Raw genomic sequence first — 13325 nt, forward strand, 5'->3', positions numbered from 1 at the left:
AGGTATATAACATCTAAAAAGAAAAAATAATAATTTTATCAAAGCAGGTATATATCAGCCCGCTTACTTTGTAAATCCGCAAGTTATAATTTTCTTACTACATACACATTGGTCGAAGAATGCCAATACCCTCATATATTCACCCGGATAGGGACCATTTATTTTCCCCTGTCAGGACATCGACCGACAAATGCGGCGCAGCCATCGGTGTACCCAGTCGTCCACAGTCCGTAACCCGCGGATTTACAGGCAGTAATTGATACACATTTCTGCCCAGGGATCTCTTTCTTTCCCATCGATATATTTTCAAAACATGAGGTGAGTAAAAATCGTTAATATGCAGCAAAGCAACATGTGTAATTAGCACGCTATGTACGCTCCCCGGTCTACGCTTGAAATCTGCCTTGCAAGATGGCGACGTGGTTGTGAATCCAAAGGTGAATTATATGCTACGTTAGCCAGCTAGCGACAACAACAACATCTTACACTCCGTGTTACTACGTTGGAGTGTAAAGTAGCACATGTCTGACTTTATGTTTATTATCGCGCACGTTTGTGCTGCATTTCCGGAAAAGCTCTGTGTTGTGGAAGTAGACCCATCCCCCAAGATAAAGCTGCGACTCCAGTGGCGTTTATGTGACATTATAGTGACAAAATACAACAACAACAACACTTAGCAGCACTATAGTGTCATGTTAGTGTGCCTATGGGACCATGAAGTGGACCTTGGCTGCGGCTATTGCATGGTTGAATCAGCAAGACCACTGCTTGTAATGCTTTCCAACATTAAATTCATTAAGAACTTACAAGGAAACGACAAAAGCAATGTTTCTAACTTATAATAAACGAAAACTGCATCCCTCTGCTCTGATGAAATGCTTTCAACTATAAAATACAATTAAACACTGCTTAAATGCAAATTATAGAGGTAGGTGAGGATCCAGGAATGAGTGTACCCACAGTTTCTTTAATCTACTTTCCTGTGCCAAAGGATGAGAGACACACATTTGAAGTTATATGGTGAACAGGTCTAATCACTGATTACCATCATGGATTTATCTGAAGTCATTATATAAACAGGCACAAAACCTATGGTCACCAGTGAGGGTTGCAGAAGCTGATTTCCATGATAAGCATATTAATGTTATCTTACATGTTCACTTCCTCAGACTAATGATGAATCTGCAAGGCCTTCACGTCTTACTAGGGCTGCGATACAGGGCTGCTGTGAGAGAACGTCTCTGTTTGGTTCTTGTTCTAATGAATGGGAGCACAGGGGAACAAATAATGTCTTTTTAATAGTTGGGGAAAAAGTTGTAGATCATTTACCAATGAGCAAGACCTTAGTTAAAACATAAGTCCTTCCTACTGTAGAGGCATCTGTGCAACTAGTTTAATTTGCCATTTCAATCATTAGTAGCAATACTGGTAAACACCTGGCCCTCCTCTCAGCACAGCACAGTTCCTACATTTTTAAGCAATTTAATTTAATCACTATCATATCAGTACATTGGCCAGTTGTTGTTTTGGCTGAACATATTACAGTGTGTTCAAAGTTTAAAGTTACAGCTGAAAATGCAACAGTCTTTTATATTGAAAAGCCAGATTCATGAACTGTCAGGTATGGGACATTTTCTTCTGCTTGTCTTGTTTACTCAGATATAATACAAAGTTATATTATTTTAAATAGAAAATAGTAATTATTAAAGCAGCTCTTATGTTAGTGGGAGAAAAAAAGACCGGCAGTGTTGATAGCAGGTACTGTGTTATAAGTCACTTTGTCAAGACACTGATATGTGTAGTGTTTCTGAATTTGTGAAAGCCATCGAACACTGTGGGCTGCAGATTGAAAAATTTTAAATAAATGAAACAGCTTCCCAGCCCTGTAGCTTTTCCAACTCTGAAGTTAACGTCATAATGTCTTGGCATGGTGGTCAGGTTGTAAATCTTGCGGACCTACAATCAGAATAAATGAGCAAGCAGAACACATATTCGTACAATGGATCCCTCTGAACATTGACAAAAAGACATAGAAAAAAAATATATATATATATATATATATATATATATATTTATAAAAACATATATCCTGTGATGTGTTTGTTTTGAACCCACAAAAGTTTCCTCTGGGGGTTTACTAGCATATTTTTGTCATAGATAAATAAAATGTCCTGGGTTTTCTTCTCCGAACACTGCTCAGCTGAGTCAGTCTGAGATTATATTAAGCAGCAAAAATAAACTTGCTAATCCTCATCCAACTAACATGATTATTTAAATTCAAGGGAATGGGATTGATTTTTCTAAAATTATATTGCATAACAATTGAATGTTATTCTTATGGAATAGCAAGATGAATGGGGAACTGATCAGTGTGTATATGATTGGTTGGCGTGACATGAAAGAATAAAGACGGCACTTTTTTATCGCAGCTGCACAGCAGGATTACAATCTGAGAAACTTTTTCTTTTCTGAAAAATATTCCAACCATAAAATGACACACCCTACCAATCCCTTTAAGAGGCAGCATACTGTTTTTAGATGACATGAAACTGAAGGCCTGATGATAATGATGATGATGCCAAAAATGATATAAATAATAATGTTGATATATTTTATATCTCAATACATTAAAATAAATTAAAGTAACTGTATTTAAATGATTTGTTTTGTCCAGCTCACACTAGCCTTAAGATACTTTTGAGGCTGAAGTCTGTCTTGAATATTTGGATTGTTTTAATTATTATTATGTATCAGTAGTAACAGTATGTTGTTTTCAATATAACATACCCTTTTATGTCTTCATTGTTAAAAATAAATATTAACCATATAACTAAAACTGAATCTCATTCAAATGCTACTGGTTGGTTTTCAAGTCTTCATTTTGTTATCTCCTATTAACTGCATTCGTGTGTGTCAAATCTTTTAAATAAACATGCCTACCTATAGCCCTGCATACATTTTTTTGCTGGTGAGTAAATTATTAGATGTAATATACCTGCGAACCCATTACAACATTTTTGCTGATATGATATATTGAACAGATCTGTAAAATGTTCATTATCTGCAATTATAGTTTCCAAAATGTGATGATACTAAGGCATGATGAGGTTAGGACAACTTAAACTACTTTAAGGTTTGGGAAGGTCTGATAAGTTTAATGAATGAAGGAGATTTTAACAGCGTTAGTGCTGATATCAACCACTCTGAAAAAGCCTGGGTTTTTGTAGGTTCTTTGCTCATTAACGTGGAAGCAGTGCCACATTCATTTTTTTAAACAAACAAGTCCAGACTAATGACAAATCATTAACAGTAAAATCAAGTTAACTCAGATATCTGTGTTCAAAGAACAGCCCCTTGTTTTTCCACCCAAAGAAAGACTGTTTTGGGGTTTTGGAGTGTTACTTTTATTTCTTTGTTTTTTTTTTTTTATCCACACGTTGTTCCAAAATCATCTTTGCACATTTGCTTTAAAAGCTGTGACTTAAATTAACACCCTAAGTAAGAACTTATTTCTTACCTATTTTGGATTTGATTCTGACCTCATTGGACCTGGCAGCTGAAGTAAAGCTGTGCTTTACACCTATACTCACCTGCATGCACTGTGAAATATTTCACAAAGGTAATACCAGGTGATGAATTGCACAGACTGTCTTGACCAGATACAGTATTTTAACTATTTTACTATCATATGGAAGATTGTGCAGATCTTGCTGCTGTTGATGATGTGTTCATTTTAATGTCTGAAATTTGACTTTTAAAACATGTTATTTATGTCTCTGTTGGTGCAGGTGGTTCGTATCTCTGAATATGGTCTAGCTAAAATCTCTGATCTGTGAAGAGAGGCAGCTGCCCGCTAGCACTGAGCCACGATGTCCAGTAGCTCGGGCTACCCCCCCAGTCAGGGGAGCTTCAGCAGCGAGCAGAGTCGATACCCACCACATTCTGCCCAGTACACCTTCCCTGGCACACGCCACCAACAGGTAAAGCCTTGCTTTTGCATTGTTGCATTATATTTAAATGCTATAATAGTGAACAATAATCCCATGTATCATGAAATCAGAAATTTGCTCTAAAGTTTTTAGTGATTAGCTGCAGGCTATACATGTTTACTGCTGTTTAACTATCACTGACCGGGTTTTATTCAGAGCAGTATGCTGTGGTGGAGGAATCTATCCTGACAGACATCTCAAGCCAGATTCAGCCAGAGTTTCTTTTTTTTTTTGTTTTTTTTTCTCTAGTCAAAACATTGACACTGGGTTGGCCTCTGCTGCACTTTTTTTTGCTGACTAAATTTATGGTTTTGCATGTGATTAATCCTATGGGTTTTGTTTTAAGAGCTGCACACTCTTGTAGTACTTCTGCTTTGGCTTTTCTGAACAGCCGTGTTCAGTTGTGTGTGTGGTAAACAACCATGCAGGCTAGAATCTAAAAAATGGATCATTGCCTTTAACTCTTAATTGTGATTTGAGACTTTGGTGAGACAGACAAGAAAAGAACAATGAGGTTAGATTTGCAGTTAGTTATGAGTTTGGCAGGTTTCAGGCCTTTAAATCCAGGGTTATTCGGAGTATTACTGATAATTGCCTGGGTGCAGAGTCTCTTGCAATGAAGTGCAAGTACAAATTAAAGCTGCACCCTAAACTCGTGTTGGCAGTGAATCTGTAGGTAACTGACCTGTTGCCCTCTTAGTGATTGATTTGCAGCTTCATGCAGAGAAGTCACCACTCGGCCTAACTCACAATGTTCACAGTAGCTTGGGTTAAAGGGCTCTCTGTTGATCAATCCCAGCTTCAGCTGCAGCTTTATTTTCACGACGTATAACCTTGCAAGTTAAATTTAACTTGCTTTTGCTGGTGGCATTATTATTATTGTTATTTTATTATTGATCCAGGTTTTATATTATATTTCAACTCTTAAGAAGACGCTTGTTTCATGTACAGACAAAATAATGTGTACAATGAATGACTTTTTGCAGGTTTAAGAATTAAACTCAAAAACTTTGTTTTTTGGCAGTTTATAATGAAATTAAGATTAATGCTTGTGATAATCATGGTGAACAAATGTTTGTACGTTTAATATTTGAATGTTCGTGTCACAGTTAACGCAGGTCTGTATGCCGCATCTCCATTTGGCTGATGAGAATGATGGATAAAGTTTGTTAGCCATTTTGGTTGATGTGTTTCTTAGAAGCTCACTTTCACAGAAAACCATGAGCATTGCTTTTCTGAGCATTTGGATTGTTTACTTAAGTCTGGGATGAAACAGGGGTTTGGAAATATTTCCTGTAACTGATTTGTTTGGAGGTCACAGTTCTGATAACATTTATGCGGTATTTAACCAATACCTTTTTGATTAAAGCTTTTTTTTTAAAGGTTTTAATCAAGTTTTTTTTTTTTTTTTTTTTTAATCATCAAAATTAATTTTTGTTTGTCAGGTGGGATACTAAGACTGGTTTCAGGAATTGTGCACTGACTGAAGAGGGGCAAAACCTTTCCCCTGTTCTGGGCCAGTCCTGGTTCCACAGTCTACTTTCATACAGACAGATGACATATCAGTGTTTAGTGAGGTGACTGCAAAGGCCATAGTGTATGATGATTTTCATACCTTTCAATGACCTCTAGTGCCCTACGGATAGTGATATTGTTCTTTTATCTTTTTGGTACAGCATGGTCATTTCCTCCTGTACTTGGAGATAAATGTGTGTACCTTGTTATTTTAAACACCTTGTTATTTTAGGCACCTTTTAGTTTAGTAAGTTATTATTAAAAACTAAGTCAGACCTCCATTGTATCTTATGCTGAGGTGCAACATGTTAAACGGTAAAAATGCTGAATGAATTAATTCAGGAATTTGGCCTGTAGAAGATGCAGGCAGCAAAGAGCTTCCAGGAAGTGAAGGGGCCGTGACAGACGACAAAGGTCCATGGCTGCACCCACAATGGGGGTGTTGTGTTTTTGGTAACTGTTTTAACAGAGCACACAGCCCAACACATAGTCGATGTAATTAGACAAGGTGGGGGCCAAAACATGTTACAGGTCATTAATATGTGTTAATGAAGCAGTCACAGTAGATAGATGTATTGATTAAAAGTGAAGTGGGTCCATTGGATCACATTGATGACACACATACAACTGGAAAACATGTCTCAGACTGGTTTAGACAGGACTTTGCTTCTTAGTGAGCATGATTTGGTTGCTTCATCTGTGAAATACTCTGTTGTGGCTTTTTGGAAACTCGTGTTCATTTTTCTTTATTGTCTCTGGGTCAGCTGACCTATCTATTGCTTTACACCCAGATCACCCCTTTTCATACCGTCATGATCTTGATCAGATTGCTTTACAAAGTTGCTTGTGGTGTATACATCTTTCCCTTAGGATTTCGCCATCCCAGACTATCGGACTCACATGCAGGATCCACAGGGTCGGAGAAGACCATCTTTACTGTCTGAATTCCACCCTGGCACTGAAAGGTAAGGGCCACGCTTTAGATATCTGGCTAAATGACACATAAGTGCATCTGTGCCAACTAGATTAGGCTCCTTTTAAAAAAAAAAAAGTAAACTTTACGGTTTGAATCCAGTCAAGGATGGATGGATCAGATTGCAGTTTGGGACTGATGGGTCAAGATGCAAAGATGTAGCTTCTGATACTCTTGTTTGGTTCTTCAGGCCTCCAGAGAGACGCCATGGTTACGAACAGCAGTTTCACTCCGTCACAGCCCAGGCTGAGCATGAGGCCTTGGAGGCTAAACGCCCGCGCATGGAGACTGTTGCTGAGGCCCACATCACCCGCACTCCTCCCACTGCTGGGAGTATTATCCTGCCCATGCCTCATACAATGCAGGACAGCCTAAGAGCCACTGTGGAGGTCAAGAAGGTGGGCCCTGTTCCTATTAACATGCTTTTGCAAACCCACAAGTCACAGTTTTCTATCCTCAGAGAGACAGTCTGAGTTAGGTGACACTTGACTTAGTTGTGGACTACTGTGCTGCACAATAGCTTATGTTACTTGTAAATTGTCCTTGTAAACAGCCCTATTCACCATAATAAGAAAGATCTTCTGAGCCAAGCTAAGTGGCAGATTTTTGAAGTTTGCTGAATTGATTGCAGTAATTGATGCAATAATTTAGTTATGTACACATTTTGTGGCGTAGCTTTTTTTGCATGCTCAATAACACTTTTCTGTCTGTGCCAGGAGTCTCAGTTCACTGTCAAAGTGGAGTCCCCATCTCCAGGAGGACCTACATTACACTTGGGGGAAGAGCAGGACACCTCTCCTTCTAAACTATCCAAGGAGGAGCTGATCCAGAGTATGGACCGTGTGGACCGGGAGATTGCTAAAGTGGAGCAACAGATTTGCAAACTGAAGAAAAAGCAGGTTGGTTACTCTGTGACCCATTTTGTCTTTGAACACTCTTCAGACACAACAGATGTTGTGCAAGTAAACTTGCCACATGTAACAATTTCATTAATTTTTTTTTTTAAATTTAGCAAATGTCCATGAGACACTGAGGTGATGTTCCCTGTGGTAGCCATTTTTGGAAGAGCAGTGAGGAGAGCTATACTTTGATAAATGTATTAGATTAAATAAGAATGTGTAGAAAATAAAATATGTAATTATAAGCCACCATAGTAGAGCTTATAAAGGTTATGCAGTTGATTTATATTTAGCGTCATAATTATGTTTTCAAAGACCTGGTCTGACAGTGGCTGTGCCTGAAAGGTGAAGTACTGTTTAGATAAAAAAGTGACATTTTGTCATAAAGTTGTCTGCAGGAGAGTCATAACAGACCAAAGGTGCGTGCACAGTGTTTAATCACAACTGAAACATTGGGCTTCACATGCAACATGTTGTCTCAGTCAGCTGAATTTGAGCATAGCACATTTAGCTCGCAGTTAACATAATCTATATTTCTGACAGTTTTCCTCATTGGTGTTTGAAAGCAATTCAGCTAGCCCATAGGATTATTTTTCAGATCTATGTCCTAACAAGCTTGTGCCTGTCATTTCTCAATAAAAGTTTTATTTCTAGGGCTGCTGTCTAATACCGACACCCACCCACCTTCCTGTCTGGATTAAGTTGTTATTCAATCTAGTTTGTGGCTAATTTCCCACTGCTATCTGCGTTGGAATTTCAACACATTACATAGGAATGTAAGCTGCGTTTTGCTGGGAGAGAACACCTCTATATATTTCAGTCTGTCTTTTCCACAGATTTTCAGGGTTTTTTGTTTATTTGAGGTATTTCAGGAACTCCTTATCTCATCCCTGTAACCTGGTAGTTTACATAACCTTTAACTTGCAAACATTGACATACTAAGCACTTAGTATTTCTGCTTGTCTGTCAGATTGTGCCTGACCTTAGTGGCAAAAACCTTCAGATGAGTTAAAAAATGTTGTTTGAGTCTGTACAGAATAAACTATTAATGTTCGCATGGGCCTCAGATATCAGATCAACACCGAGCAGTCCTTGATTTCCACCATCTGTTTCATGTGAAAATGAGGTTTGATTAAAAAGTGTCTAACATGATAGAGAATAAAAGGAGAAAGGAGGCTATATTTTGTGTGTCTCTTGTTGTATGCTATTGATTAAAATGTTGTGTATTGGTGCTGTCTCCTAGCAACAACTGGAGGAAGAAGCAGCAAAGCCAGTGGAGCCAGAAAAGCCAGTGACCCCGCCTCCAGTGGAGCACAAGCACCGCAGCATAGTCCAGATCATCTACGACGAGAACAGGGTTAGTCATCTGCTGCAAACACCAAGACACACAGACAACAAGCATTAGTTCTTCTTGGTTCTCCTTGGTTGTTAAATGCTCTAAACAGCTGCAGCTATTCTTTCAGCTATATTCTCTGTGTCACCTCAAAGCTGAAAAGTTATTTCTGTTGTTCTAACGGACCAGTTTATTCTGCTTAGTTTGTGCTGTACCAAACTGAGCTGTATTCTCAGTTTGGTAGCAAAAACCTTCAGATGAGTTCAAAAAATGTTGTGCTCGAGTCTGTATAGAGTTTGTACAGAATAATCTGTACAGCTTCTGTGTCCTCACAGCAGGCATGACTGTGGTGACCACAGCCAACCAGCGACAGTTTCTTCACTCACACCAAGCCGTCTTGCTCTGAACTGGTGGCCGAACATATCGTTATGCCTCTGTATCCAGCACTCTTTATTTTTATCAGTTCTACCTGAATCTGTAGTTTGGCGTTTAGCTTCACTGTCAGGTCAGCTTTATATTGCTGATTACTGCTGATGCAAGCTGAGTATTTCTTGCTACTGCTGCTTCACTTTTAAGCTTTCCTGGCCATTGAGTGGTAGGTGTGGAGTTTCTCTAGAAAACTCAGTGTTTTTCTCATAGAGTTAATGGAAGGTTTTTATTCTTCAATAAAAAGACAATGCTTGCTGTTGCTCAAGGCTCAGATCCATGTGAGTATCCCCACCCCACCCCTGCTATATAGCGATGGATTAATCCTCAGACATAATATTCAAGTTAGTCTGATGTTTTGAAGGCACTAGCATGAGAATGTTTTTACTGCAGTGTAGTTTGCTAAATATTTAATATTTGTCTTTTTTAAAAATAATTTTATACATTAGCGCTGCAACTATTAGTTAATTATGCAGGTAATTCGAAGAAAATATGGAACTAATTTGTAAAGAGGGTCTAGTGAGATTCAAAAGTGTCATTGACGTGGCTAGTACAGCTGAGCAACACCATGTGCTCTCTGGTTTTCATATGAGTTATCAGATGGTGTGTAAAATTTTTAGTTCAACTTTAAGTTATTTTTTCAGCAAAAATCCAAATGATATTTTAGGTTTTCTGTGGGAGAATTTTGAATAAAAGAAGACATTTGACAACATTAACTTGTATTCTTAGATATTATGATGGGCATTTCCTACCTATTCAAAAATAATGAGAGTTGCAGCCTTCAAATACATGTAACCAAACAGTCAAGGTCAGAGGCTGGCCATATTATTTATTCTTCTGCTGAAGAATACAGGAATGTGTGTGAGAGATTATAGAGGTCATGGGAGTTCATGTCTGTCAGACAGTGTTGTGGTAGGCGAGCGCCGAGACACGCCTTCTCTCTGTCAGCCATTAACCCTTGAGGCTTTAAAGCTGTTTCAGCTCTGTGTATGGCATTTAGTCTGGAGGCCAGGGCTGATTTTTGCCATTCTGTAGATTTAGGGTAATGAAAATTGAAAAAGGTTATTCAGTGTCATTCTGATGACTTTGAATAAGTTGAGTGTCCACTCATCTAAGAAAACTGTCCTTACCATTTATATGAATGTTTTTTTTTTTTTTTTTCCTTGTATCCTGTGTTGCTCCTTTTTAATACTGGTGCAGATCCTTACAAGGCTTCAAACTAGTATTAGTTTCTATGGTGAGTGCACAGGCTAGCAAACTTTCATTCCTTCATTAGCTTGGACAGGGAACACCACGAAGGTCTGAGTGGAACATGTTGGTGGAGGAGGAGTAGGCCTTGCTTTCTTTTATATTTTAAGTTTAATTTTAAAGTTAAAGGGCTGTGATTTTCCATTTTCCACAAATCCCATGCACAGGCTAAAACCAGTAAAGCATTTTGGGTATTCACCACAATGTCTGTGAATCCAGGGCCCAGTCTATGTTCTTTGTGGCAGTAGCCCTGCACAAAATGTAATGGATGGCTTTTTTTTTTTTGTTACAATAGAGCTCCAAATGCTAATAATTTATATAACTTCAAATTTGGCTGTAATGAGCGGTGGACAAAAGCTTAAGCAAGTCTGTATATGGGATTTTTGGAAAGAAGGAAAGAAAATATAATCACCAGTTATAGATGGTTGAATGTTTTAACCAACGCATTGCTGTTTAGTTGTTTTTAAGTGATGCTTGCTTTTATACTGTAGCCACTAAAAATATCTCATAAATGTAAAATATATTTTCTGAAGATCATTGGTAACCCAGATATTATACTTAAATTCAGATATAATTTTATATGAAAATGTTTTGTCTTTTGGAAGTGCTCACATTGTACTATTTGCTTTTGTTGGGCCTTGTGATTAAGTTAGCAACTCCTGTCATCTTTTTCTAGAAAAAAGCTGAAGAGGCCCATAAAATACTGGAAGGTCTTGGTCCCAAGGTTGAGCTGGTATGCAATTTAATGGTTAATACAAAATCTTTATCAGTAATTCTAAGTTCAGTTGCAAGGTAGATACTGTAGCTACCAGGGATTAACCCACTACATGTTCCTGATCTGTTTTTTTTCTTAACCTAAGCCTTCTTTTCTTATTTTTCTTAGCCCTTATATAATCAGCCATCAGACACAAAGGTGTACCATGACAACATCAAGACGTGAGTATCTACATTTGTTCCACAGACTCATTTCAACAACACATGTAAAGTACATGGACACTGCAGCAGGGATGGTGCTACCACACTTACAGTATAGGAACCATCTGAGCTGAGCAGAGTGTTAGAGGTAATGCTGACCTCAGGAGGATAAACACAGATGATAATTCTGTCTAATCTGCTGAGTCACCTGATTGGGTTACCCCACTGACACAGAGGCGAGTGATTCAGATAGGAAGTGAAAGAACGAACGTGTCAGCAGGTGTGTTAAAAGTCGGGCTGTGATGGGGGCTGAAGGCCATGGTGTCTAGCCCTTATCACTGTGTACAATGGGAGCCGTGCATCTGGCTCAGTTTTTTTTTTCCTTTAATCAAGACAGACACTATGTGTGAATCTGCTGTATAGACCACACTCTCAGGGTCAGCTTTCTCACTGTTTTCTCCCCACAGTTTCCCAGTATACTGTATCTGCCACATTGCAAATAAACAGTGATATGTTTGTGATATTTTTGGCAGGGGTCTTAAAATAAATTAAGCTCTAACCTCAAAAAAATGTCTAATTTGCAAAGGTACTTCTGTACAAGCTTTGTACTGACTAGATCTTCTTTGCTCAAATAATAGGTTCTTACTAGGGCATTGCTTTTTTTATGTGCTACAGTTTTGTGTGATTTCTGGAAAATACCACATTAATTTTGTCAACAATCAAAGTAATATCTTCATTTCTCTGAATAAGTGTTGTTCTATTTCAGGAACCAAGTCATGAGGAAGAAGCTGATTTTATTTTTTAAGAGGAGGAACCATGCTCGTAAACAAAGGGTAAGTGTCTCTGTTAGGAAAGCATGGTGGAAGATCCATGTATTTATCTGTGTTCTGGACACAACATTAGCGGTGCCACACATTCTCATGGTCACTGTGACGGGAATATCATATCACCTGACTGTTTGGACTCAGATGACCGCAGCTGAGCAGGGGGAATATTATTGGGATCGCTAAAGCTTTTGATATGGGGTATCTTTTTTCTGTTTACCTACAGTTACTGAATATTTACACGCTCTGGGTACTTTGCACACATTCAACAAAGCAAATTCAGGCTTTTACATTTGTCTGTAGTTATCTGTCTGTTGTCTGTAATTTGTATATAATTAATTATATCAAAAAGTACAGTAAATAGCTGAGTGTGACTTGGGAGATAGTGGTATTAATATTACACATAAACAGTGCATGGATACTGAGATTTGGTTCAGAAAAAAAGTTGTAGTTGCTTGATTGTCAACGTTATTAGACAGAAAGAAAAACACTGGAGCTCAGTGAACATCTAATGGGTTTATGTAATTATTAACATAAGAAGCTCTTGTAATTATTAGGTCTTTGGGCATGTGGTGTGAAATCAAGAAATTGTGGACTGCTGTACGTAGGCACAGTTTTACTTTGGTCGAAATACTAATGTCAGCATTATAACATCCTTACAGTGACAGTACTAGCATGCTGATGTTAAAGATTATGATGTTAATCATATCCAGCATGTTTATCTAGTCTGGTAGCAGCATAACGTATGCTAATCAATAGTTGTCAAGACATTTCACTTAAAACCTGAAAACGTCAGCCTCATGGTGGAGCTAGAGGAAAAGTCAGGCAGGCTGACCATGAATATCTGAACACAATTTCATGACAGTCTGTCCAGCTGTATTTAAAGTATTAAACGCTCAGCCAGACAAGTGGACCAACTGATTAATATCACCATCCCTTGCTGGTAGTAATGTTTCTCCAGTTTGTAATACATTGAGCCAGTTTATATGCTGTCTCGGTAACCCTTGATTTTTAATATTTCAGAATCACGCTATGTTCAAACACTGACCTCTTCTTTTGAATTTGAAGTTCACTGAGCCCCACCTTACTCTGGCTGTTCTGTCTGGGTCAGACAGGCCTTTTGGACGCCAAACAATAGCATATGGCTTCATACCAAGAGGAAATTGAATTGTTTGTCCCTTGCTGCAAAGAGTGGAAATGAGG

General features: G+C 38.3%; 1 protein-coding gene across 5 annotated transcripts in view; it reads left to right on the plus strand.

The window, feature by feature from the left end:
• The first annotated feature begins 180 nt into the window (after nucleotides 1-180).
• The window catches only part of ncor1 (nuclear receptor corepressor 1), a 47755-nt gene continuing 34610 nt past the window's right edge, over nucleotides 181-13325 (plus strand). For all 5 annotated transcript variants that reach the window (XM_026327705.1, XM_026327708.1, XM_026327704.1 and 2 more), the window contains exons 1-9: nucleotides 181-318; nucleotides 3789-3980; nucleotides 6375-6469; nucleotides 6668-6875; nucleotides 7194-7376; nucleotides 8620-8733; nucleotides 11060-11116; nucleotides 11267-11319; nucleotides 12065-12131. In XM_026327705.1, coding sequence (XP_026183490.1) covers nucleotides 3870-3980; nucleotides 6375-6469; nucleotides 6668-6875; nucleotides 7194-7376; nucleotides 8620-8733; nucleotides 11060-11116; nucleotides 11267-11319; nucleotides 12065-12131 — 888 coding nt within the window. In that variant the 5' untranslated portion in view covers nucleotides 181-318; nucleotides 3789-3869. The remainder of the gene's footprint in view (nucleotides 319-3788; nucleotides 3981-6374; nucleotides 6470-6667; nucleotides 6876-7193; nucleotides 7377-8619; nucleotides 8734-11059; nucleotides 11117-11266; nucleotides 11320-12064; nucleotides 12132-13325) is intronic.

This window comes from Mastacembelus armatus, chromosome 14, assembly GCF_900324485.2.
Source record: "Mastacembelus armatus chromosome 14, fMasArm1.2, whole genome shotgun sequence".
Lineage (NCBI taxonomy): Eukaryota > Metazoa > Chordata > Actinopteri > Synbranchiformes > Mastacembelidae > Mastacembelus > Mastacembelus armatus.